This window comes from Spermophilus citellus, assembly GCF_964194105.1.
Source record: "Spermophilus citellus genome assembly, chromosome: X".
NCBI classification, from domain to species: domain Eukaryota; kingdom Metazoa; phylum Chordata; class Mammalia; order Rodentia; family Sciuridae; genus Spermophilus; species Spermophilus citellus.
The window spans coordinates 18209331-18232038 of NC_138190.1; the positions used below are offsets into that span (position 1 = coordinate 18209331).

At 38.2% G+C, this 22708-nt stretch overlaps 1 protein-coding gene across 3 annotated transcripts in view; it reads right to left on the reverse strand.

Moving 5' to 3' along the window:
- Positions 1-2085: 2085 nt before the first annotated feature.
- ACOT9 (acyl-CoA thioesterase 9) overlaps positions 2086-22708 on the reverse strand; it is a 41497-nt gene continuing 20874 nt past the window's right edge. For all 3 annotated transcript variants that reach the window (XM_081277502.1, XM_081277501.1, XM_081277500.1), the window contains 10 exons: positions 16458-16541; positions 15979-16082; positions 10761-10834; positions 6706-6773; positions 5948-6059; positions 5700-5790; positions 5438-5523; positions 3198-3285; positions 2905-3055; positions 2086-2389 (listed from right to left, as the gene is read on the reverse strand). In XM_081277502.1, the coding sequence (XP_081133628.1) occupies positions 2301-2389; positions 2905-3055; positions 3198-3285; positions 5438-5523; positions 5700-5790; positions 5948-6059; positions 6706-6773; positions 10761-10834; positions 15979-16082; positions 16458-16541 (947 nt within the window). In that variant the 3' untranslated portion in view covers positions 2086-2300. The remainder of the gene's footprint in view (positions 2390-2904; positions 3056-3197; positions 3286-5437; positions 5524-5699; positions 5791-5947; positions 6060-6705; positions 6774-10760; positions 10835-15978; positions 16083-16457; positions 16542-22708) is intronic.

The window sequence follows — 22708 nt, forward strand, 5'->3', positions numbered from 1 at the left end:
TATATCCTTTATAATTTGCTGCATCTCATTACTTAAAGTCCTGTATTAAAAATTAAAACCCATAGTTCTTACTCCTGTATTGGTAGATGGTAACAATTTTGGGTTAAGATTCTGACCTCCAGAATGGCTTGAACAAATTAATTAAAAAGACAATAAGCAATTTCATTTCAATCTCAGGAGAATTCAAAGAAAGGAAATTAACAAATGTCATTTTTCACCTCTCAAAACAGCAAAGATGAATAAAAAAACAGCAAAGGTGTTTTTACAAGGAAAGACAAAATAGCAAAGTTCAGAAAAATTGCTGATAGGTGAGTTTGTGTAACTGTTCTAGAGGCTTATGTAAAATACATATAGAGCCAGACGTAGTGGTACTTGCTTGTATTCCCAGCCATTAGGGAGGCTGAGGCAAGAGAATCACAAGTTATAAGCCAGCCTTAGCAACTTAGAGAGTCCCTAAGTAATTTAGTGAGACCCTGTCTCAAAATAAAAAATAAAAAGGGCTGATGTGGTTTAGTGGTTCAGTGCCCCTGTATTCAATCCCAGTACCACAGAAAAAGCAAATAAGTAAATAAAAATAAAATACATATTCAAAGCCTTCATACTATTGTATACATATTATTTAACCTAAATAGTTCACTTCTTTACACTTTGCCTAAGGAAATAATTTAGGAGTCAAATGTTTTAGATATTTAGGATAGTTCCTGCAACACTGTTTATAATAGCAAAAAAAAAAAAGGTTCTAGAAAAAGCTTCATTGCACAGCAACAAATGGCTAATTATATAATGCATAATATATACAATAGTATGTATTAGATCTCTTAACTGAGCTCCACTTAACATACCCACAAAAGTTCCCAGGGCCCCCATTAGCCACCTAGACTCACCAGTTCCCACCATATTATAGGTAGTTATGAAAAATATACTGAAGGACCAGGTATATCTTTGGATGATACTACAATGTGCAGAAACAGGCTACTATAGTATAGCATTGGCTTGATCCCATTGAGTTAAATTGCATGCCTCTGAGAGAAAGCTGTTTGTTCCCAGGACTTTTTATGCCAGAGGTGAATGATATTGTGATTTTAATACAATTACATAAATTAATATAAAAAATTTTAAAACACTCTAGCTAATTCCAAGTCAGAGGCACATTTGTGACCTGGAACCCATACCAAAGGAGACTATTTTCATCTCGGGAACAGCATTTTCAAAGATTTCTTTTTCCTTCTATATAGTGTTTTGTTGTTGTTGTTTTGATTTGTTTTTTTTTTTTTGGTCTCTTCCAAATTTGATCATGTTTTCCTCCCTTCGGGTAATAAACTGTCTTGTCTTGGCTGCAGATTAATAGGAATGCTGGCTGGGGTTGTAACTCAACGTAGAGCACATGCAAGGCCCTGGTTTTGATCCCTAGCACACACACACAAAAAGTTTGGAATGCCTTCCTTTCCATTCCTAGGTGATATTGTGATATTGGGTTTGAGCAAGTTACTTAACCTATATGTGCTTCAGTTTTCTGAGTGTACTAATCCTACAAAAGTTACAGAACCTGCCTCACAATGCTGATTGGATGAAATAAATAAGCTAATACATGTCAAGTACCGAGGGTGGTGCCTGCTCATTCAGCTATTATTTTAAAATCAGATGTATCCTGCCCAACCCCTAGCACAGTGTGCTGAATAACTGTCTAATGAATGAAAGAATGAACAGATGCCCCTGTGTTTCTTCATCTATGCCATCTCTAAATACCTCCTGATGGAATTTTAAAACTAAATCTTCCCACAAGTCTTTGCAGATGCCATATCCTTTGTTGGATCCTTTCACTCTAATTTTTCATACACCCTCTGCTAAAAAAAGCTGAGAAGTAAAGGGAAGCAAATACAGTCATGTAAGGTTGATGGGGTTTTAGATGACACAGGGGAATTGGTCAGGTTTAGAGAATGTCATCCAATTACCCTGGCAGGAAACTATATATTGATTGCTGCAGTATGAGTAAGAAAAGAATGTGTCCAACTGTATATAAAGGCATTCTGCCCTAATTCCTTTAGTAGATAGGGATGGAGGGCCAACATGTAGGTTCACAATTAATACAGTTTTTAAAGTATTTATTGTTTAATAACTTTATTGTCTCAGCCTCACCCAGCTGCTCTTGTTCTGCTTTTCTGAATATCCTAAAAGCTGAATACATTCTCCTTGTATATGAAGGATAAGAAGCAATACTAAAACCAAATACACTTGATTGGCTTTCATTAGGCACTATGTCACTGCAGGTGGAGTGCTGGTTTGCAACAAGTGAGGTTTTCCTAGGGCTCCACACGGTAGTCTTTTCTCAAGCTCACAGGGATACTCATGGAGCTGAAATGCCGCTGCCCATCTAAATACAACATGGACTCTGAAACACAAGAAAGATAACCCTGGAGAAATTTGAAACATACTATAAAAGCATACAAACAAGACACTATTTGGGAACACTCAGGCAGCAGTAAGCATGCAAAACCAGCAATAGGGATGCACTACTGGGATGGACGTGTGCAGCATTCCTAAGAAAACAGGTCATAACTCCCGTCCCTTTCCTTTGGCAGGACTAGGCTTTCACTACCAGTGGTTGCTTGTCCGCAGATAACAAACAGGTGGGAAGAGCAGCAACAGCCACCTGAGGACTATGGAGGCGTCTTTGGCCTTCATGGCTATAGAACCTCAAAAGCAAAATTTCTTAAGGACATGCTCTTGGACTGACAAGCATTGTTGCACTTCCTATTACAATTTAAAAGAAGGCTGGGGATGTAGCTCAGCAGTAGAGCTCTTGCCTAGCATGTGTGAGGCCCTGGGTTCAATCCCAAGAATTGAATTTTTTTTTTCTTTAAAATTTCTTCCTTTCATTAGGGAAAAGCAATAATCACTGCTTACCTCCATATGTTTTAGGGTAAACCAAGGGCACTTCTTTTTCTGACATGAATGTAAAATGAAAGACATTGGTGGTCATATGCTCTTTATTCTGAAGAGAGGCCACTTCACTGTGTACTCTGACTTGAATGTAATTGTTCTGAGTAAAGCATACCTAACAGATTAGAAATGCTATAGTTAGTCAACTGCATTAAGAAGGGGAAGAAAGGCAATCATAAAAGAAACAATGGCTTCAGAATATAGAAACCTCTCTTAAGCCCAACTGACATTAAAAAAGCTTTTCACCTCTAACCTACCTGTGAAGAAAGAAAGAGCAATGAGCCAATTTCAACAGGCTTTTGAAACATGATATCATCCACTGCTACCACAAATGATCGGGAACCACTATTGGAGAAAAGTAGAATTTGGGTGAATTACAAAATTCAGATGATCTTGAATTTTCCCAACTAACAGAAGCAAAACAAAAATGAACAAAGAGGAGCTACAGTTCTGGCTCAGTGATACAGCACTTGCCTAGCATGTATGAGGCACTGGGTTCATTTCTCAGCACCGTATATAAATAAATGAATAAAATAAAGGTCTGTCAACATCTAAAAAATATTTTTAAAAAACGAACATAGAATAAATGTAGGGAAGGGGAAATCATCACACCAGTGATGAATGGTAAGAGATGCCAATTCAACCACATAGAGCCAAAATCACTATCTTTACCCTTTTATATTTTCTCAGGTCTTTAATGCACTAATTTATTAATTCAGGGCAACAGCCTTCTTAAAATGAAGGTCATGGGCTGGGGTTGTGGCTCAGTGGTAGAGCACTTATCTAGCATGTGTGAGGCACTGGGTTTGATCCTCAGCACCACATAAAAATAAATAAAGGTATTGTGTCCCTTTACAACTAAAAAATATTTTTAAAAAATGAAGGTCACACTCAGCTGGTATCAGTGTGGTATTCATTTGAAAACAACAAAATAGATTCTACTGCCATGTATAACTAAAAAGAACAAATTTAAAAAGTTTTAATGTTAAAAGAAACATATTTCTGGGCTGGAAATGTAGCTTAATGGTTGAGTGCTTGCCTAACACGTGCAAATCCTTGGGTTCAATGCCTAGCACCATAAATAAGTAAATGAAAAGATATAATATATTCCTAAATATATCCAGACTGGTTCAAAATGTTTCTTTTCAGTGGGATGGTGTTATGGTTTGGATCTGAAATGTTACCCTGCTATGAAATGTTACCTGCTATGGTTTAGATATGAGTTGTCCCCCAAAATCTCATGAGAGAAAAAGCAATAATGTTCAGAGGTGAAATGATTAGATCTTGAGAATTGTAACCTAATCAATGGATTTATCCACTGATATGGATTAGCTGGGTGGTAACTGTAGACAGGTAGCTGAATGGGCTATCAGGAAATAACTATAGGCAGGGGAGGTGTGGCTGGAGGAGGTAGGTCACAGGGGCATGCCTTTAGGGTTTATATTTTATCCCTGGTGAGCAAAGTTTTCTCTCACTGCTTCCTGCTTGCTATGTCCTAAAGTGCTTTCCTTTCTCATACCCTTCTGCCATATAATGTTCTGCCTCACCTCGAACCCAGAGCTATGAAGTCAGCCAACCATGGAATAAATTTCTGAAAATGAGCTAAAATAAACTGTTCCTCCTGTAAGTTGTTCTTTTTGTTGGCGGGTGGTGGTACCAGAGACTGAACTCAGGGCATTCAACCACTGAGCCATGTCCCCAGCCCTATTTTGTATTTTATTTAGAGACAGGGTCTCATTGAGTTGTTTAGTGCCTCACTTTTGCTGAGGCTGTCTTTGAACTCACGAACCTCCTGTCTCAGCCTCCCAAGTTGCTGGGATCACAGGCATGCACCACTGCATGTTGTTCTTGTCAGGTATTTTGGTCACAGTGACACAAAGCTGACTAACAAAAGTAGTATAAATTGCTTCTCAGAATTAAGACCATTTATACACAATGGAATATTACTCAGCACTAAAAAAGAACAAAATCATGGCATTTGCAGGTAAATGGATGGCATTGGAGAAGATAATGCTAAGTGAAGTTGGACAATCCAAAAAAAAAAAAAACAAATGCTGGATGTTTTCTCTGATACAAGGGGCGTGACTCATAGTGGGGTAGGGAGGAAAAGCATGGGAAGATTACATTAATTCTAGATAGGGAAGAGGGGTGGAGGGGAAAGGGAGGAGGAAGGGGATTAGCAAGGATGGTGGAATGTGATGGACATCATTATACAAAATACATGTATGAAGATTTGAATTTGGGGCCAACATACTTATATACAAACAGAGATATGAAAAATTGTGGCATAAGGGTTATTAAGAATTGCAATGCAAAAAAGAGTACATGTATAATGGCATACGTTGGCATGAACATACTTTATATACAGAGGTATGAAAAATTGTGCTCTATATGTGTAATAAGGATTGTAATGCATTCCACTGTTGTCGTGTATTTAAAAAATAAATAAAAATAAATAAATATTTTAAAAAATTAAGACTATTTAAATTTAACTCACCCCAAGTTGCAAGCAGTAGCCCATGCAAGTTCATATGCCTTCCTCATAAGGAAACCACCAAAGATACGATTGAAAATGTTCCGTTCCTATAGGACATAAGTAAAGATTGATAAAAGAAGTTTATGTTCACCTTCATATACAGAACAAAGGAATTAACTACACCACAAAATATAGTCAGTTTAAAAGGTCCATCAAATCTCAGACAAATATCATGACTGCAAAGCTAACCTATTCAGAAGATTTCTCACAAATTTTTAAATACCTGAGGGTGGCAAACTTCCAAGCTCTTCAGTTTTGTACTCTCCATCCACACTGCATTAGGAGGCAAAACTCGACTCTGAAAACTTATAGTCCTATACAAACAGAGATTGATTAAACCCTGTTAACAATATGTTTTCACTGTTGAGAAGGAAAACATTCACAAATAACTCCCAATATACTCAAGGAGGTTTGGCTCTGGAAAAGGCCAAAGCTTAAGTGCTTTCTTGGATTCTCGTCATCCTAACTTACTTTGGATCCAGTGTGCTAAGAAACATCTCATGTATGGTATTCCTCTCCTCGGCACTGGGAGCCATTTTGAGTAATGAAGTAGAACTGAAAGCAATTCTTTTCCCCTTATTCACTAGAACATAGGAGAATAAGGAGCTATGATTAGGAGGGTCACACTAAGGCACGTGGGGTCCTGACCTGGGTGCCTTGGGGCCTACAAAGGCAGTATTTTGAGGTTTCAAGATGCATTCTACTGTCATGTATAACTAATTAGAACAAATTAAAAAATAAAAATTAAAAAAAAATTCTACCAGAATACTTATATCCAAGAGAAGGCTACAGAGGCCACATAAAATTTCTAGTGAGGGGCTCAAGATGTAGTTCAATGGCAGAGTGTTTGCATTGCATGCACAATGCCATGGTTCAGTCCCCAACATGTCTCCTCCCCAAATTTCTTCAGTGAGTCTTTGCTTTCAGATGGAAATTATACCAGTTATCAGTTCAATGAGAGAAAACTTGTTATTATCCTGGTCTAGAGCCCTGACCAGCATTAAAAATGAGAAAACAAATGGCTTCACTTAACTTCATCTGGTCAAAAAAATTGCTCAAATCATGGAGTCCAAAGAACAAAAAAAAAAAAGGTATTTTCAATAAAAATTCTTGGTATGAGTAACACATTTGATTGGTATGAGGAGTCCAAAAATGATCTTAAATAATTTCTTCTGCAGTATAATTAATGTACTTCTTAAACTTATTTTATTATAAACAAGTTTATGTACATTCTCCTTGTCTAAAGAGCTCTTCTTCCTCCACATTTCCAGGGATGAGTGGATTTACAAATGCTGGCCTAAAGAGAAGAAAAGAAAAGAATCCAATTTAAGATGCGCCTTTATCTACTAAAAATTGAAGGTGAACAATTACTAGTTTTAAAGACTTCTGCCATTCATTTTGAATATTGCTTACACAAGAATATTGGAAAAATTAAGGAAGACTTCTGATTACATACTCATCAGTACAATGGAAAGTTCACATAAAATGAATACTGATGCTTTTGAAAAAGTGTAATTCTGATCACAAGAAAAAAGTCAAATACAGATGGTATAACATTCTATAAGACAATTAATTTAGACTCTTCAAAAATGTCAGTGTCTTAGAAAACAGAAAATTGGTAGGGGCACTCTTCTAAAGAACCATAACCAACTACAGCACAAAATCCTTGATCAGATCTTGAATGGGGGGGGGAGCTATAAAGATATTTTAGGGACAACTGGTGAAATGTGAATGAGAATCATATTAAGTTTCTTGGCTATAACAAAGGCATTGAGGTTGTGTAGCAGAATTTTTTTGTTTCTGTTAGATACATGCTTAACTACTAATGGGTGAAGCAGTCTCAAACTTACTTTCAAATAATTAAGGAAAAATGTGTGTATATGTGTATTTATAGAGAGCAAGGAAGTAAGGCAAATGAGGTACAATGTTAACTGGTGAATTCAGGTGACAAGCACAATGGGGGTTCATTGCATTATTCTCCCTACTTTTCTGTAAGCATCAAATCTTTCAAAATAAAAAAGGGAAAAGAGCCCTGTTCTGTAGTAGAATCCAAAGGTTTTATGAAACAATAGTGGAAATAAAAGAATTGAAATAGCAGCTTTGAAAACTGTAATGCATCAGTTGGAAGAGAAATTTGGACCAATGCCCAGGCTGTTTGAAAAGGAGTCAGGCCTGGGGCTGGGGATGTGGCTCAAGTGGTAGCACTACTCGCCTAGTATGCGTGAGGTACTGGGTTCAATTCTCAGCACCACATAAAAATAAAATAGTACCACATAAAAATAGTGTCCAGCTATAACTAAAAAAATAAATATTAAAAAAAAAGAAAAGGAGTCAGGCCAGCCACTGTCCACAGTAGGTCAGCTAAGGGATAGAGGGAGGGATAGGTGTAGATGGGAGCTATCCTTAGCTATATTTCATTAGTATATATTGGTATATATTCTTGGTATATTCCATTCTTGACTTGGTTTTCCAAGCAAGCTTGCTATACAGTAGGAAAGAGTTCTCATTTCTTGCTGCTTAATCAAGTTTCTAGTACAAATGAGATCTCTCATAGGCTGCTGGATTCTGTCCTGCACAAAGAGAAATCTAATAACATTCCCTCTCAGCCCACAATTAGACAGTTTTTTCTGTTTGGATTCCTTGGATAAAACTGTTGTTGGGAGCCAAAAATTCAATTTAAGATAAAAAAGATAAGTAAATGTCTGTACAGTTAAATTTGACTTGAAAATGATTGAATCTGCTCATGAGATTTTGTAGGGACTTTTTGCTGTTGTTGTTTGATGTATATATCCTAGCTCTGTATCCTGAAAAGCCCTAGAAACAGTGACAAAATCATAGCAATATACAGTTCCAGTGCCCAGATTTTGATCTCTGAATATTAGCTCCTTCTAAAAAGTACTTCAGGATTCCTTGGAAAAATGGCTGACTCCAGGCCTGGGCAGGAAGTGTAAAATTTGCCCAAGACTTCTTGTCACACCAGAGAGCAAGAAGGTATCAAAGACTTAGTGGAAAAAGGTTGAAAGAACATGGGAGCCCCTACTGACAAAAGATAGCACACAGTGAGTGTTATGGATTAGATATGATGTCCCCCAAATCTCACCTGTGAGACAATGCAAGAAGGTTTGGAGGAGAATGCTTGGGTTATAGCCTTAGCCTAATATCTGAAGTGGTAGGGTGTGGCTGGAAGAGGTAGGAATTAGGGTGTGGCTTTGGTGTATATGTTTGTATCTGGAGAGTGGAGTCTCTTTCTGCTTCTTGATCACCATGATATGAGCTACTTCCCTCTGCCACACACTCCACCATGATGTTCAGTCTCATCTCGAGCCCCTCATGAAATGGAGCCAACCTTCTATGAACTATGACCTCTGAAACTGTGAGCCCTCAAATAAAATTTTCCTCCCCTATAGTTGTTCAGTCAGATCCTTTAGTCACAGCAGTGAAAAAGCTGACTAAAACACTTGAGCATCAAGAACAAGGATTTTTTAAAAACATCCCAAAACATCCCAAAGAACAGGAAACAAAAGCAAAAATAAACAAATAGGAGTATACCAAACTAAAAAGTTTCTGCACAGCAAAGGAAATTATCAACAGTATGTACATAACATAAAGAATGGGAGAGGGCTGGGGTTGTGGCTCAGTGGTAGAGTGCTCGCCTAGCATGCACGAGGCACTGGGTTCGATCCTCAGCACCACATAAATGTAAGATAAAGATATTGTGTCCACCTAAAAATAAACTTTAAAAAAATAAATATATTACAAAAAAGAATGGGAGAAAATACTTGCAAACTGTACATCTGACAAGAACTGTACATCTGACAAGTGGTTGATATTCACAAAATACAAGGAACTCAAACAATTAAAAGAAATAAGTAATCCAACTAAAAATACACAAAAATTCTGAATAAACACTTCTCAAAAGAAGAGATACAAATGGCTAACAAATATATGAAAAAACACTTAATATCATTAGTCACCAGAAAAATGCAAATCAAAACTATGGTCATCCCAATTAGAATGGCTATTATCAAAAAGTAGGGCTATGGGTGTGGTTCAGTGGTAGAGTGCTTCCCTAGTATGTGTGAGACCCTAGGTTCAATTCCCAGCATTGCAAAACAAAAAATGCTGGTGATGATATGGAGGAGAGTGAATGAACTCTTCTTGGCAATTTTAATTAGAATAGCCATTATGCAGAACATAATACATAACATATTTTTAGAAATAGATTTATCAAGCTGGACACAGTGATGCATGCCTGCAATACCAGGTATTTGGGAGGCTGAGGCAGGAGAATCACAGGTTTGAGGCCAACTTGGGCAACTTAGCAAGACACTGTCTCAAAAAAGGGGAAATTAGGTATGTAGCTCAGTGACAGAGCTTCCCTAGGTTCAATCTACAGTACAAAAAAAAGGGGGTGGGGTGAAGAAAGAAGGAAAGAAGAAAGGGAAAGAAGGAATCTACTATATCTCTCTCCCACTTCTGTGTATATATTCAAAAAGGAAATAAAATCAGCATACAAAGGAGATATCTGAATACCCATGTTTATTATAGCACTATTCACAATAGCTAAAATACAGAATCAGACAAGATACACAGAAAATGATCAATGGATAAAGAATATGTCATATTATTCAGTATATGGAGTATTATTCAGCCACATAGTCATTTGTAGTGAAATGGGTGAAAGCTAAACGAGGTTACCTGAAAGTAGATTAGTGATTACTAGAGATTGTTGGCAAAAGGATGGTTAGATTTGATCAGTGCATGTTGTATGCATATATGAAAATATCACACTGAACCCCATTAAGATGTATAATCAATACATGAATACATGTTAATAAATAAAATATCCCCATTTTTATAAAGATGCCTACACTGAAGTATTTGGAGGTGAAATGTCATTATGTCTGAGATTTGCTTTAAAACATTATAAATTTTCTTTAAAGAAAAAAATAAATGGAGTAAATTTGGCAAAAAATGTTACAATTACAGCTGCTAAGTCCAGATGATGAATGTATGGAAGTTCATTATAGTTTATTTCCAGTTTTATGTATCTTTCAAATTGTTCAAAATAAAGAATTATGGAGGGCTGGGGATGTGGCTCAAGTGGTAGCGTGCTCGCCTGGCATGTGTGCGGCCCGGGTTCGAACCTCAGCACCACATACCAACAAAGATGTTGTGTCCACCGTGAACTAAAAAATAAATATTAAAAAAATTCTCTCTCTCTCTCTCCCCCTATCTCTCTCTCTCTTTAAAAAAAAAAGAATTATGGAAAAATAGCAGTTACCCTTTATTTTCAGCATCACGAGCCACCATTACGAATGTTGCATCCAAAACAGGACAAAATTCATTACCATGCAACTAAAAAACAAAGGAAAAAATGCAGATGTAAAAAAATGCATTAATTAGGAAAACCTGCCACAACTCTGAAAGCATACATGTTTTGACAAAGTTTGAAAGTAAATAAAAGAGGAAAAAATGCACTCATTAACCACCATCTGCTAAGGGGCTATCCAAGGAGCCAATGGTCTAGCAGAGGAGAAAGATAGTTCAAAGCCTAAACAGTACACTGTGAGAGAAGTTCTGGGATGGGCTTTGGGGTTGTGTAGGACTAGGATTCAATGGCAAAGGTCATGGAGGGACCTTTTGCATCATCAGCACTAAACTTGACTGCAACACACAGAATCTGGGCTTCTTTCTGGGCTTCCCCTTCCTCCTGATGGCATCTATCCACGTGGACCTGTGACCACATTCACAGACACTAGCATTGTCAGGGAATGTAGTGTGCCAATTGCCAGCATGGTGATGCTTCCTTAGCCAAGCACAGAACCTCTCAAGAAGGGGTAAACAGCCAGGTGTGGTGGTGAAGACTTATAATCCCAGTGGCTTGGGAGGCTGGGATCACAAATTCAAAAGCCAGCCTTAGCAATTTAGCGAGGCCCTAAGCAACTTGGCGAGACCCTATTTCTAAATACAAATACAAAAAAGGGCTGGGTATGTGGCTCAGTGGTTAAGCACCCCTGGGTTCAATCCCTGGTACCAGAAAAAAAAAAAAAAAGGCGGGGAGGGAAATAGCAGTGATGATTCTGTAGATTAAATCTTTACAATGTACAGGCCTTTGAGTTTTTCAGGTGTTTCTTTATCCCCTAGAAGTTTGTATTTCCGGGAAAGTCCTATAATAAAGTAGTGACAGAAGCTATTTATAACCTGAGGGTATATTTACTTTCTTCCTCAACAGATGATAGAGGACTCATCACTACTGCCAGTTCAAGTTCTTACCACCTTCCCCTCAACTGTGGAAACAGTCTCACTGATCTCATTATGCCTCTGCCCTGTTCAAACCTTCCAATTATTTCTCCTTTTCTTCCAGCACTAATGCTAATCCTGTTAGCACAACATAAAAAGCCCAGGGCAACACAGCCTGGGATTCCTCTCTACTTGTTCACTAACACTGCCCTTATACCTGTACCTTTTACCCCAGTCACAGCTCACAAGTGAGAGGTGCTGGGATGCAGATGGCTGTGGATCATCTCCAAGTCATGCCTGCCTTTACCTAATGCCTTCTTCATATCATAAGTCTAATGCTTCAAAACACTCTGTTCCTCCCTGCCCCACGCCTATTTCCCAGGCTGAGTTCATAAAGTCCTCCCTTGATGGGACTTCTCAATGTAAGAGAAGTAGATGCCATCTCTATGGGAGGCATTCTGAAATGTGTAGAGGCATTCTGAAATGTGTAGAGGCATTCTGAGGGGGAATCTACAGGGATGGTAATCAGGGAGATAAAAACTTCACAATGCAGGGGATAGGCCCTCAGCACAAACAACTTTCCTGTTCAAAATGCTAATGGTGTTTCTGCTAAGAAATATTGTATAATAATATATCATATTCATTTATTTGTGTGGCTATCTCCCTACTGTATAGCAAACTCCTCATAGACAAAGACTATTTTTCTTCACATATGCATCTGTAGCACTCAGAACTAAAACTGCCAGAGAGCAAAAACCTAATCAATGTTTGCCAATCAATGATTGAAGCATGTCAATAATGGGCACTACTAGAATGTAAACTCCAAGGGAAAGGAACTTTGTTTATTTTGCTCACTGCTGTACGCTCAGCACAGAACATGTGCTCAATAAGTAAATGCTAAATGAAAGTTGAATGAGTGGATATCAGGAAGTAGGCTGGGAGATTCAAACCCAAGTCCTGCTGTTGAGGAACATATAGTCTAGAGGAAGAGAAATGACATGTTTGAGTACAGCTCTGTAGAACAGAGAGTACCAGATGTTAGGAAAGAGGGTCAGAAAGCAGGTCCTGAGGAAGAGTCCTAGTGAAGGAACAAATGCTCTAAGCTGGGAGGATCAGGGAAAGGGTTGAACATGAAGTGACCCAGCAGCACAAAGGGAATGTGAATACACAGAGGTGCCAGAGCACAAGGAATTTCAGGCAAAGGAAAAAACATAAGCAATGAGACTCACTATTTACATTATAGTTCATTATAGTGAACTTATTAATGCCAAGCACTGGGAATGCAAAGATGTGTAACTCCCTATTCTTAGGCTGCTTAGTGTCCACCATGAGAACTAAGAAGGTAAATAAATGGTGAGTCAGAGGGAATATACTTGGAAAGGCAGGTTGAGGCTAGTTTAGGAAGCATCTTGGGACCTACCTAGTCAAAGGAGTTTAGATTTTAATCCACATATAACAGTCATTGAAGTTTTTTATTAGTTTTTTTTAGTTATGCATGACAACAGAATCCATTTTGAGAAGGGGAGTGATGTGATTCAGGATCAGCGTTGGAAGATTTATCTAATAAAAATAGGTAAAATTCACGGACTGGGGATGTAGCTCAGTGGTAGAGCACTTGCTTAGCGTGTGTCAGGCACTGGGTTTGATCCTCAGCACAACATACGAATAAATAAATAAAATAAAGGTATTGTGTCTGTCTACAACTAAAAATATTTTTAAATGGATAAAATTCAGAAAGAGGACAGACTAGAAGGAGTCACTCGCACAAGAGGCCATAAGGATTTAATTCAAACACAGGCGCCAAGAAGATAGGAAAGAAAGGATTCTGGTGACTGTCTGTAGGAGACGAATTGGCAAGACTTGGCAAAAGACTGCATAGGCAAGGGAAAAATTAAAGCCACAGCAAATGTTTGGAGCTTGGGGAAGTAGGAGGCTGGCAAAGGGGAGACTGGAGGAGGATCAGGATCTGATGATGCCTTTAGTCTGAAAGGCACTGAACTTGAGGTAGCAATAGCACATCAAGGTGGAGAGACAGAATGGACACTCAGAAAGGTGGTTGTGAAGGTCAAGCCTAGAATAAAGATTTGGGAATACCTCAATAATACTACTAATAAATTAACATTACTGCCAACAGTGGTTACTGTGTGACAGGCATAGCATTAAGCACTTCGTATAAATGGGGGGTTTTCCTTCATTTCACCCATACTACAACATATAACATGGTATTGTGACTACACTTGAGAAAATAGAGGCTTAGAGAAGATAAGTTGTTAACCCCAAAATAAGCAGCAGAGTTGGGATTATATCTCAGGTCTATCCAACCAGAGGCAAAATGCTTATCACCCCTGCCACCTCTCAGGAATAAAAAAGATCACTCAAGTAATGAATTATTAGTCAAATGGCCAATGATAAATGCAAGTTTAAAACAAAGGCCTTTACTTGTCTAGCTCTGATTTTCATTGATGTGCTCTAAACAATTCCTGTATATCTTTTTCCAAACTATTTGTCCAAGAGTGAAATTGTCAAGATTCCCTAGAAGGTAGGTCTTATGCCAAGATTGTGCTGTCCATGACAGGGAACAGGCTAGCAATTAAAAGTGTGGACAAATTATAGACACATCCCTAGCAATTTTATTATGTTTTGTCTCAAAAATAGTATTACTAAAAGAAAGGACAATTTTTTAATAAAAACAGTATTACTAGGACTGAGGATATATAACTCAGTGGTAGAACACTTGCCTAGCAAGTATGACATCCTGGGTTCAATCCCCAGTACTCATACACACACATAATATTACTGTTAATTACATCATGGAAGTTTAAGGATTCCATATCAAATAAAAAAATTACTTACCTATTTTGACAAATAACTACTAAATAGCAAGTTTCAGCTTTTCCTGAAAGCTGAAGTTTTTAACCACTAAAACATGAAATTCTTCATAATTTCATAGCAGAAAAAATGCATCTGGATAATACATCTATTGAATATCCTGGCATAACTGAATAAGTCACTCTTAAATTTTTCACAATGAAATCTTGGACATACTCTGAATTCTTTGATTTCTGTGCTATTATTCTCTTTGAGATACTTTTTTTCTTGTCAATTTTCTTCATTTGTTTATAAAAGCTATTCTGGGGGCTGAGGTTGTGGCTCAGCAGTAAAGCACTTGCGTAGCACATGCAAGGCCCTGGGTTCGATCCTCAGCACCACATAAAAATGAATAAATAAAATAAAGGTATTGTGTCCAACTACAACTAAAAAATAAATATTAAGAAAAAGCTCTTCTGAGTTTTGCTCATCAGAGAATCTCTCACTGCTATCCAAATGACTATTAAGGGTTGAATTGTGTCCCTGAAAAAGGTATGTGGAAGTCCTAAATCCCATATCCATGAATGTGATTTTATTTGAAAATAGGATCATTGCAGACACAATCAGTTAAGATGAGGTCTGGAATAGGGTGGTCCCTTAATCCAATGATCGATGTCCTAACAAGAAAAAAAAAAAGACACAGAGACACAGACATGAGAACTAAGCCATGTGATGATGGAGGCATCATCATGAATAAAGTACTACAGCTGCAAGCCAAGAATCACCAAGGATTGCAAGCAAAGCACAAGAAAAAAAGAATAGACAAGGAAGGATACTCTCCCGCAAGTTTCAGAGGGGACATGGCCCTGCTGACATCTTGATTTTGGACTTACAGCATCCAAACTGTGAGATAATAAATTTCCATTGTTTTTAAGCCACAGTTTGTGGTACTTTACAGTACAGCAGCCCTAGGAAATTAATACAGTAATCAATCCCATTCATGGATTGATGAAGCCCTAACATAATTCAGACTTTCATGAAGCTTCCTGAGTAAAATGAGAAACAAGCATCTTAACATGGAGTTGAATATTATTGTTAAAATACCATGATGTTTCATTCTTTTTTTTTTTTTTTTTTGGTGGTGGTGGTGCTGGTAATTAAACCCAGGGCCTCACACATGCTAAGCAAGTGCTCTATCACTGAACTATATACCCAGCCCAACATGAACTTTCAATTGTTTATCTAGAAGTAGTGAGCTACATACCTGTCTATGGAACTGAACCTCTGAAACCATGAGCCAAAATAAACTATTCTTTCTCTAAGTCATTCTTGTCAGGTCTTTCTGTCACAGTGATGCAAAGCTGACTAATACAGATAGGTAAACAAGCTTTCCTTATGCTGAGACAGAGGGTTATATTTGAACAGTGGACAATCTTCACGTACATATGTACCTGGAACATTTGCATCTTCACTTCCATGGATGACTTTCCAACCCAGCTAACATGGCCACTGAATTTAATGTCCTGTTCTGGGCTTAAGCTTTTCTTACACATATCTGCAAAACAGAAATCAATCCATGTCCAAACCATATCCAAGAAATTTCTGTACTGTAAATGGACAATATCATTTGAAGATTTGGTAAACTTTACTACATTTCTTCTCATCTTAAAAACTAAAATAACTTTTTTGACATACAAAAGAAATTTTTATGTCATTTTGAGAAATGTAGACAATGCAAAGAATATAAAAATTAAAACTGGAATCATACAAAATCCTACCTAATTATAATAAATATCTTTGTATATTGCATTCTAGATATTTTAATATGCATACATACATTAAAACTACACATAAGGGAGATTGTTTCATCTAATATCAATAATGTAATTACTAAAAATTCTAAGTATTTATAGATATTGATATTGCTTACCAATCTTGTCCACCAAGGCTGTAACTATAGATAAAGGAGACATCTTCAATGAATCATTTTTGGTGTGCATGTAGCAAACAAGAACTGTAGGAAACCAGGAAAACATCAAATAAAGGAAGAGCAAAATTATTTCTCATCATTTACAATTTTCTCCTGAAATTCATTTAAAAAATCTTATCTTGTTTTGAAGACCAAATTCAATATTCCACTACTGATATTAACCTAGGTCCAAAGAATTTAATAAACTGAAGATACTTGGAGGTCCTATAATCTGACTGCACCCTCAGTTTTAGATTTAATGAAGAAACCAAAGTTCAAAGCCCAGGCCCACCAAGTGTCCTGTACCACTCCATAGAGAAACAGTACCTAAATTAGAATAAGAACCCAACAGGAGTCTGAGTATCAAGCAAACATCTTCAAAAGAGAGAAGCAAATCACAAGCACTCAGCTACCAATTTTCCTCTTGACTTTTCTAATCATGAAGCAATTATTTCACTTAGTTATCCCCCCTTCCCAATACCCTTGGCTCACACACTGTCCTATGATTCTTTATTATGTTAATAAGCATTTATATAGGCCAATCATGATTATATGCACCTTACAAATGTTAACTCATTTAAAGTTGTATTGTAATTACTTGTTAATTGGCTTACTTGGTCGCCCCCCCCATGATCCATTCAAATGTCTATCACCTACCCTCAGAAGAGGGTATAGGCTCAATAAATATTTCTTGAGTAATATTAAATCCTTCCATCCATGCATCTGCTAAAGGTCACACTGGAAGCAAGAGAGACTAAAAGCAAGAAACTCCATTTGAGAGCCTTTCTGGTTCCCAGAAATCACGTGGGTCTGACCTATGACAATGTCCTACTATGACAATAGTGGTAGAAATGAGAAAAGATTCAAGAGCTAATAAGGTAAACTTGACAAGACATGAATAAACCCAGGTTTCTCACTTGGATAAGTGAAAAAAAAAAAAAGAATACAAACAAGCAGAATGGGCTATTTCCAAAGTGTGGATTAGCTTGAAGGAATTAAAGACTGGAATGATTTGAGCATCAAAATAAATGATAGTGAAATAAATCCCTCAATAAAATAGGAATCTGAGTCCTCAGTGATTTAAAAATAATAAATTGAAAGTTTGATGAAGAATGGGATATTTACAAGGTCTTAAAGTGCCTCTCTATAAGGTACTTATCTACTACAAAGGCAAAAGTAGTAACAGTACGGAAGTCTGGCAAACATCACCTTCATCAAGTAATCAAAGCTTACATTATCGGTAATGGAATAAATCAAAATCATGTACCACTTGATGGGAATGCAATAAGAGCATACCTTCTGTAACATTCCTGTAAAGATGCATATCCTGAAGCTAATCATGAAAAAGCATCAGACAAACACAAATAGGGGGACAATCTACAAAAGAACTTGCCTATACCTTTAAAATGTCAAGGATATTAAGGTCAAGGAAATAATAATTCCTCATTATTCCTGACACAACAATTAAATATAACATGTGATTCAGAATTGGATCTTTTCTGCCATAAAGAATTACTGGCCAAAGTTGAATGGGTTCTGAGGGTTAGACAGTATAGCATATCAGTAATAATTTCTTGATTTTGATGGTTGTATTGTGTTTATATAGGAGAATTTCCTTCTTTGTAGGAACTATACATTAAAATATTTCAGGATGATGTGGTATCATGTCAGAAACCTACTAAATATGACTAAGGGAAAAACAATTCTTTATACTGTATTCGAAACTTTTCTTCAAGTTCAAGACTTTTTTAAAAAATTATCAGAGAGCTGGGGTTACAGCTCAGTGGTGGGGCACATGCTTAGCCCTGAGTTCAATCCCCAGTGTTCTACACACATAGCTAGATAGAAAGATAGATAGATGAAAGAAAGAAAAATTATTAGAAATGGTTATTCAGATTACAATTCCATTAACTAGGAATCTATTAACAGGGGGAAATTATGACAATTCAAAGGCATTAGATGCTCTTCTTTTTCTGTTCTTTTAGAATGTCCTAATCTGTGCAGATTAGAGAATAAAATAGTGTGCTCCCACTCAACAGCTGAAAAGCTGCCTGCGTTCTGAAGGCCTTGTCCCCCTAGCAGGGGAGTTCCCTGCCCACGTGGCTGGAGTCTCTGCTTCTCAGTGTTTGGTGGCTGCAAGATGCCCCAGAGAGAAGAGGCTGCGTAGAAGGTGGCAGCAGCAGTGGGGTGGGGATAAGGTGTGGCGGCAGCATGAGGGGCCAGACCCGAAAGCTGCAGAGGCAGTGGCGGAGACCTGAGCGCAAATCTGAGGCTGAGGCAGGGTTGCGTGCCTCTGGTGGAAGTCTGGGCTGAGCAAAGTGGGTGGGTGCCAGCAAGATGCTCTATATTACATATGGAAAATGACAAACCCCCAAAATAGTGAGACCTGGGAAAAGGTGAGAAAGAAAGCCATACACTGACAGCATTGATCCTTTCCCAATACATTCTTTCCCAGTGATAGAAACAAACCTTGGGGAGGAGTGTCCATCAAACTTAGGAAGGTAATCCTTCCCTAAACAAATCCTTTCCACATACCAACCCCTGACCCCAGGCCCTCCATCTGGTCCAGGAAGATAAATCCAGAGACTGACCAGTGACCCCACGCTCTCTCCCATTTTGCCCAGTAAAACAGACCTCAAATTTCTGAGTGCCCAAGCTGACATGCTCATTAATTAAGTCACTTCTCAGTATAACCTATATAAGCCAGTCCCCTCCTTTGTTTAGGGGCTCATTTTCCAGAGTGGGCCTATTCCTGTTCCTGAATAAAAGGCTGAGATGAACTGTGGAGTTTGTGTCTAACCAGTTCCTTTTGTGCTAATATTTGGTTCCTGGACCAGAACAGGAGTAAAGTAAAGTTAACCCTTCCCCATCCTCCCTCACCCTTCCCCTTCCCTTGCAGTTAAATAACCATTGAAGCATCCGGCACACCCAAGGATCTCTAAGGTTGGGGGAACCCCCGGCCATGGCTCATGCAGCTATAGCTGCATCCTCAGACTGCTCCCCCACCGCCCTCCCCACCCTACAAAAAAAGACCCTCCACATCCTCTGAGTCCACTTTGACTGAAAGGCTCCTGCTCGTAAGCAACCCTGGGCTACGTTTCAGCGGCCTATTCTATGTGGTCAGAGCAAGGATTTGTACTGAATCCTTTACTGATGCTGAGGGAATCCACTTTCTGACCCCCTTCCCACACCCTTCTTTGCCTCCCCAATCTTTCCTTCCCTTACACACCCAGCAAATCTCACGGATCAGGGACCTCCTTTCCATTTTGTTCCTACATTCAACACCAGCCTTTACATTCTTCAGAGAGGTAAGACTCCATCCTGTCTCTAGCAGATAAGTATCCTGCTCTGAGACTCCACCTTTTGGCTAGCCTTTTAGCTAACGGGAACCCTGAGGTTCTCCCACCACTGAGATTGGGATAAAAACGTTTCCCCAATCCCCAGTGGGAAAAGTCCAGTCCAGGACTGGCACATTAGTGACAAAATAGTGCAGAAGATGCTCTGCCCTAAACTGTCACCTATGTCAAATCTCCCCAAATATGGGAACTACCCAGTCTGTCTTTCTACCGATTTTAAGACCCTCTACTCCCAAACTGACCTCAAAATTAAATGCCTTACTAAGGACAACACTCAAATTTGGCCACAATACAAATTAGATAATCAGCAATAACAGCTCAAGTATGAAACCTTTGATCAAGAAATTTGATCTCCAAAATTTAAAAATTACCTATTATCAACTGGCAAAATTGTCTAAAATTTACAGAATGGCAAGGTTGTCAGTTACCAAATGTACCAAGCCCTGTCTCAACTATGGGTAGCAGGGACAATGGAAAGTAGATTGTTCCCAGGGAAAACCCCTCCCAGTAGCCACCAACTTTTGAGACACAGTAGGAGCCCCAAGGTGGGTACAGAATCTGGGGGAGTCAAGATCTGTGGGCCCTTCCCCTACTCCCCACAGGCCCTCTGCCTGATGAGCAACACCCATGAAGGTCTTTAAACCTCTGTGCAGGAATGCATTACGTACCTGGAGAGAGTGCAGTCAGCTTCCCAAGTCTCCTAACACATCCTAGGAGCCCCGTGTTACAGGGATGGTGAATGCCCAAGCAGCAGGCAAATATTCCCCTTCTGAAGAGATTTTAAGGGCATAACTAGCTGGTAAATGTCCTCCTTTAACCCTGACCAGCCCAAAAGCTTGTGGCATGTCTCAGTAAGGAGCAAGACATAATAGCTTCACTCCTCAAAAGTAATGGGAGATAATGTTTCATAATTTTCTGCATCCAAACTTGGCCTGATTATCAACCAGGGAAATAAAGGGTTAAAAAGCCCTAAGCAGTCATCTCCCAGGCCAGACTGAACTGAAGTTTGCAATGGAATGCACAAGGAGAGCTCAATATGAGGCCTGAAACTAAAGAAAAAAAGTGTCCATTTAACTTTTCCCTGGATGTGACACAGAAAAATTATTTCAGCCCTCCCCACTCCTCTCTCTCGTTCTTGCTCTCATATTACTTTACTGAAATAAATTAATGGCCATATTATTTTTTCTAGGACTATATAAATTCTATATTTTTGGAGCTCATAATTTGGATTCTGCATGCCTAAGTTAAAATTTCTAATAAGATGTATTTTATGCAGAGTAATACTCCATTGTGTATAAATGCCACATTTTTTTTTATCCATTCGTCTATTGAAGGGCATCTAGGTTGCTTCCACAGTCTTGCTATTGTGAATTGTACTGCTATGAACATCGATGTAGCAGTGTCCCTGTAGCATGCTGTTTTTAGGTCTTTAGGGAATAGACCCAGAAGGGGAATAGCTGGATCAAATGGTGGTTCCATTCCCAGCTTTCCAAGAAATCTCCATACTGCTTTCCAAATTGGTTGCACCAATTTGCAGTCCCACCAACAATGTACAAGTGTACCCTTTTCCCCACATCCTCACCAGCACTTGTTGTTGTTTGACTTCATAATGGCTGCCAATCTTACTGGAGTGAGATGATATCTTAGGGTGGTTTTGATTTGCATTTCTCTGACTGCTAGCGATGGTGAGCATTTTTTCATGTACTTGTTGATTGATTGTATTAAAAAATGACAAAATTATAGAATTTGGAGGGAAATGGATGGCATTAGAGCAGATTATGCTAAGTGAAGCTAGCCAATCCCTAAAAAACAAATGCCAAATGTCTTCTCTGATATAAGGAGAGTAACTAAGAACAGAGTAGGGAAGAAGAGCATGAGAAGATGACTAACATTAAACAGGGATGAGAGGTGGGAGGGACAGGGAGAGAGAAGGGAAATTGCTTGGAAATGGAAGGAGACCCTTAGGGTTATACAAAATTACATACAAGAGAAAGTGAGGGGAAAGGGAAAAATAATACAAGGGGGAGAAATGAATTACAGTAGAGGGGGTAGAGAGAGAAGAGGGGAGGGGAGGGGAGGGGGGAGGGGGGATAGTAGAGGATAGGAAAGGCAGCAGAATACAACAGACATGAGTATGTCAATATGTAAATCAGTGGAAGTGTAACTGATGTGACTCTGCAATCTGTATACGGGGTAAAAATGGGAGTTCATAACCCACTTGAATCAAAGTGTGAAATATGATATATCAAGAACTATGTAATGTTTTGAACAACCAATAAAAAAAATTTAAAAAATTAAAAAAGATGTATTTTATGCAACTATAAAGGTTTTTTACATTCTGTTTTGTTCAGAAGCCAATATGCAAGGGTTGACTCTTAATCTAACAGGTTTTAAAAAGCTATAAGGCCTTTGCTGGCTTGTTCAGTGTATTGTCTTGTCTACATATGTTTGTGTATCAAAACCAACATATAGAGCACTCATAAAATAAAATTCAAAAATATGGATCCAAATACCTTTGACTCGCATGATTTAAAAGGTTCAATTTGAACTGGGTAAACAAATGAGAGCAAAGGGTGTCTTTAAAGTTACTAAGTGAATACTGTTCAATATACTCATCTGACATCTTGATTCTTATAGTCAGAAAGTAAATTAGACTTCAGATATATGGGATTAATCTTCATAAATGTATATAAATGTATTTGTTAGACACATCTGATTAATTTGCACAGTCAAAATGCTAACTGTAAAATATAATATCAATCACACTTAATTTCTTGAATTCCATGGAATGATATACTAAAACGTTGTTTGTGTTTTCAGGAACTGGTAAACAAACTGATGTAATTTTATGTATAA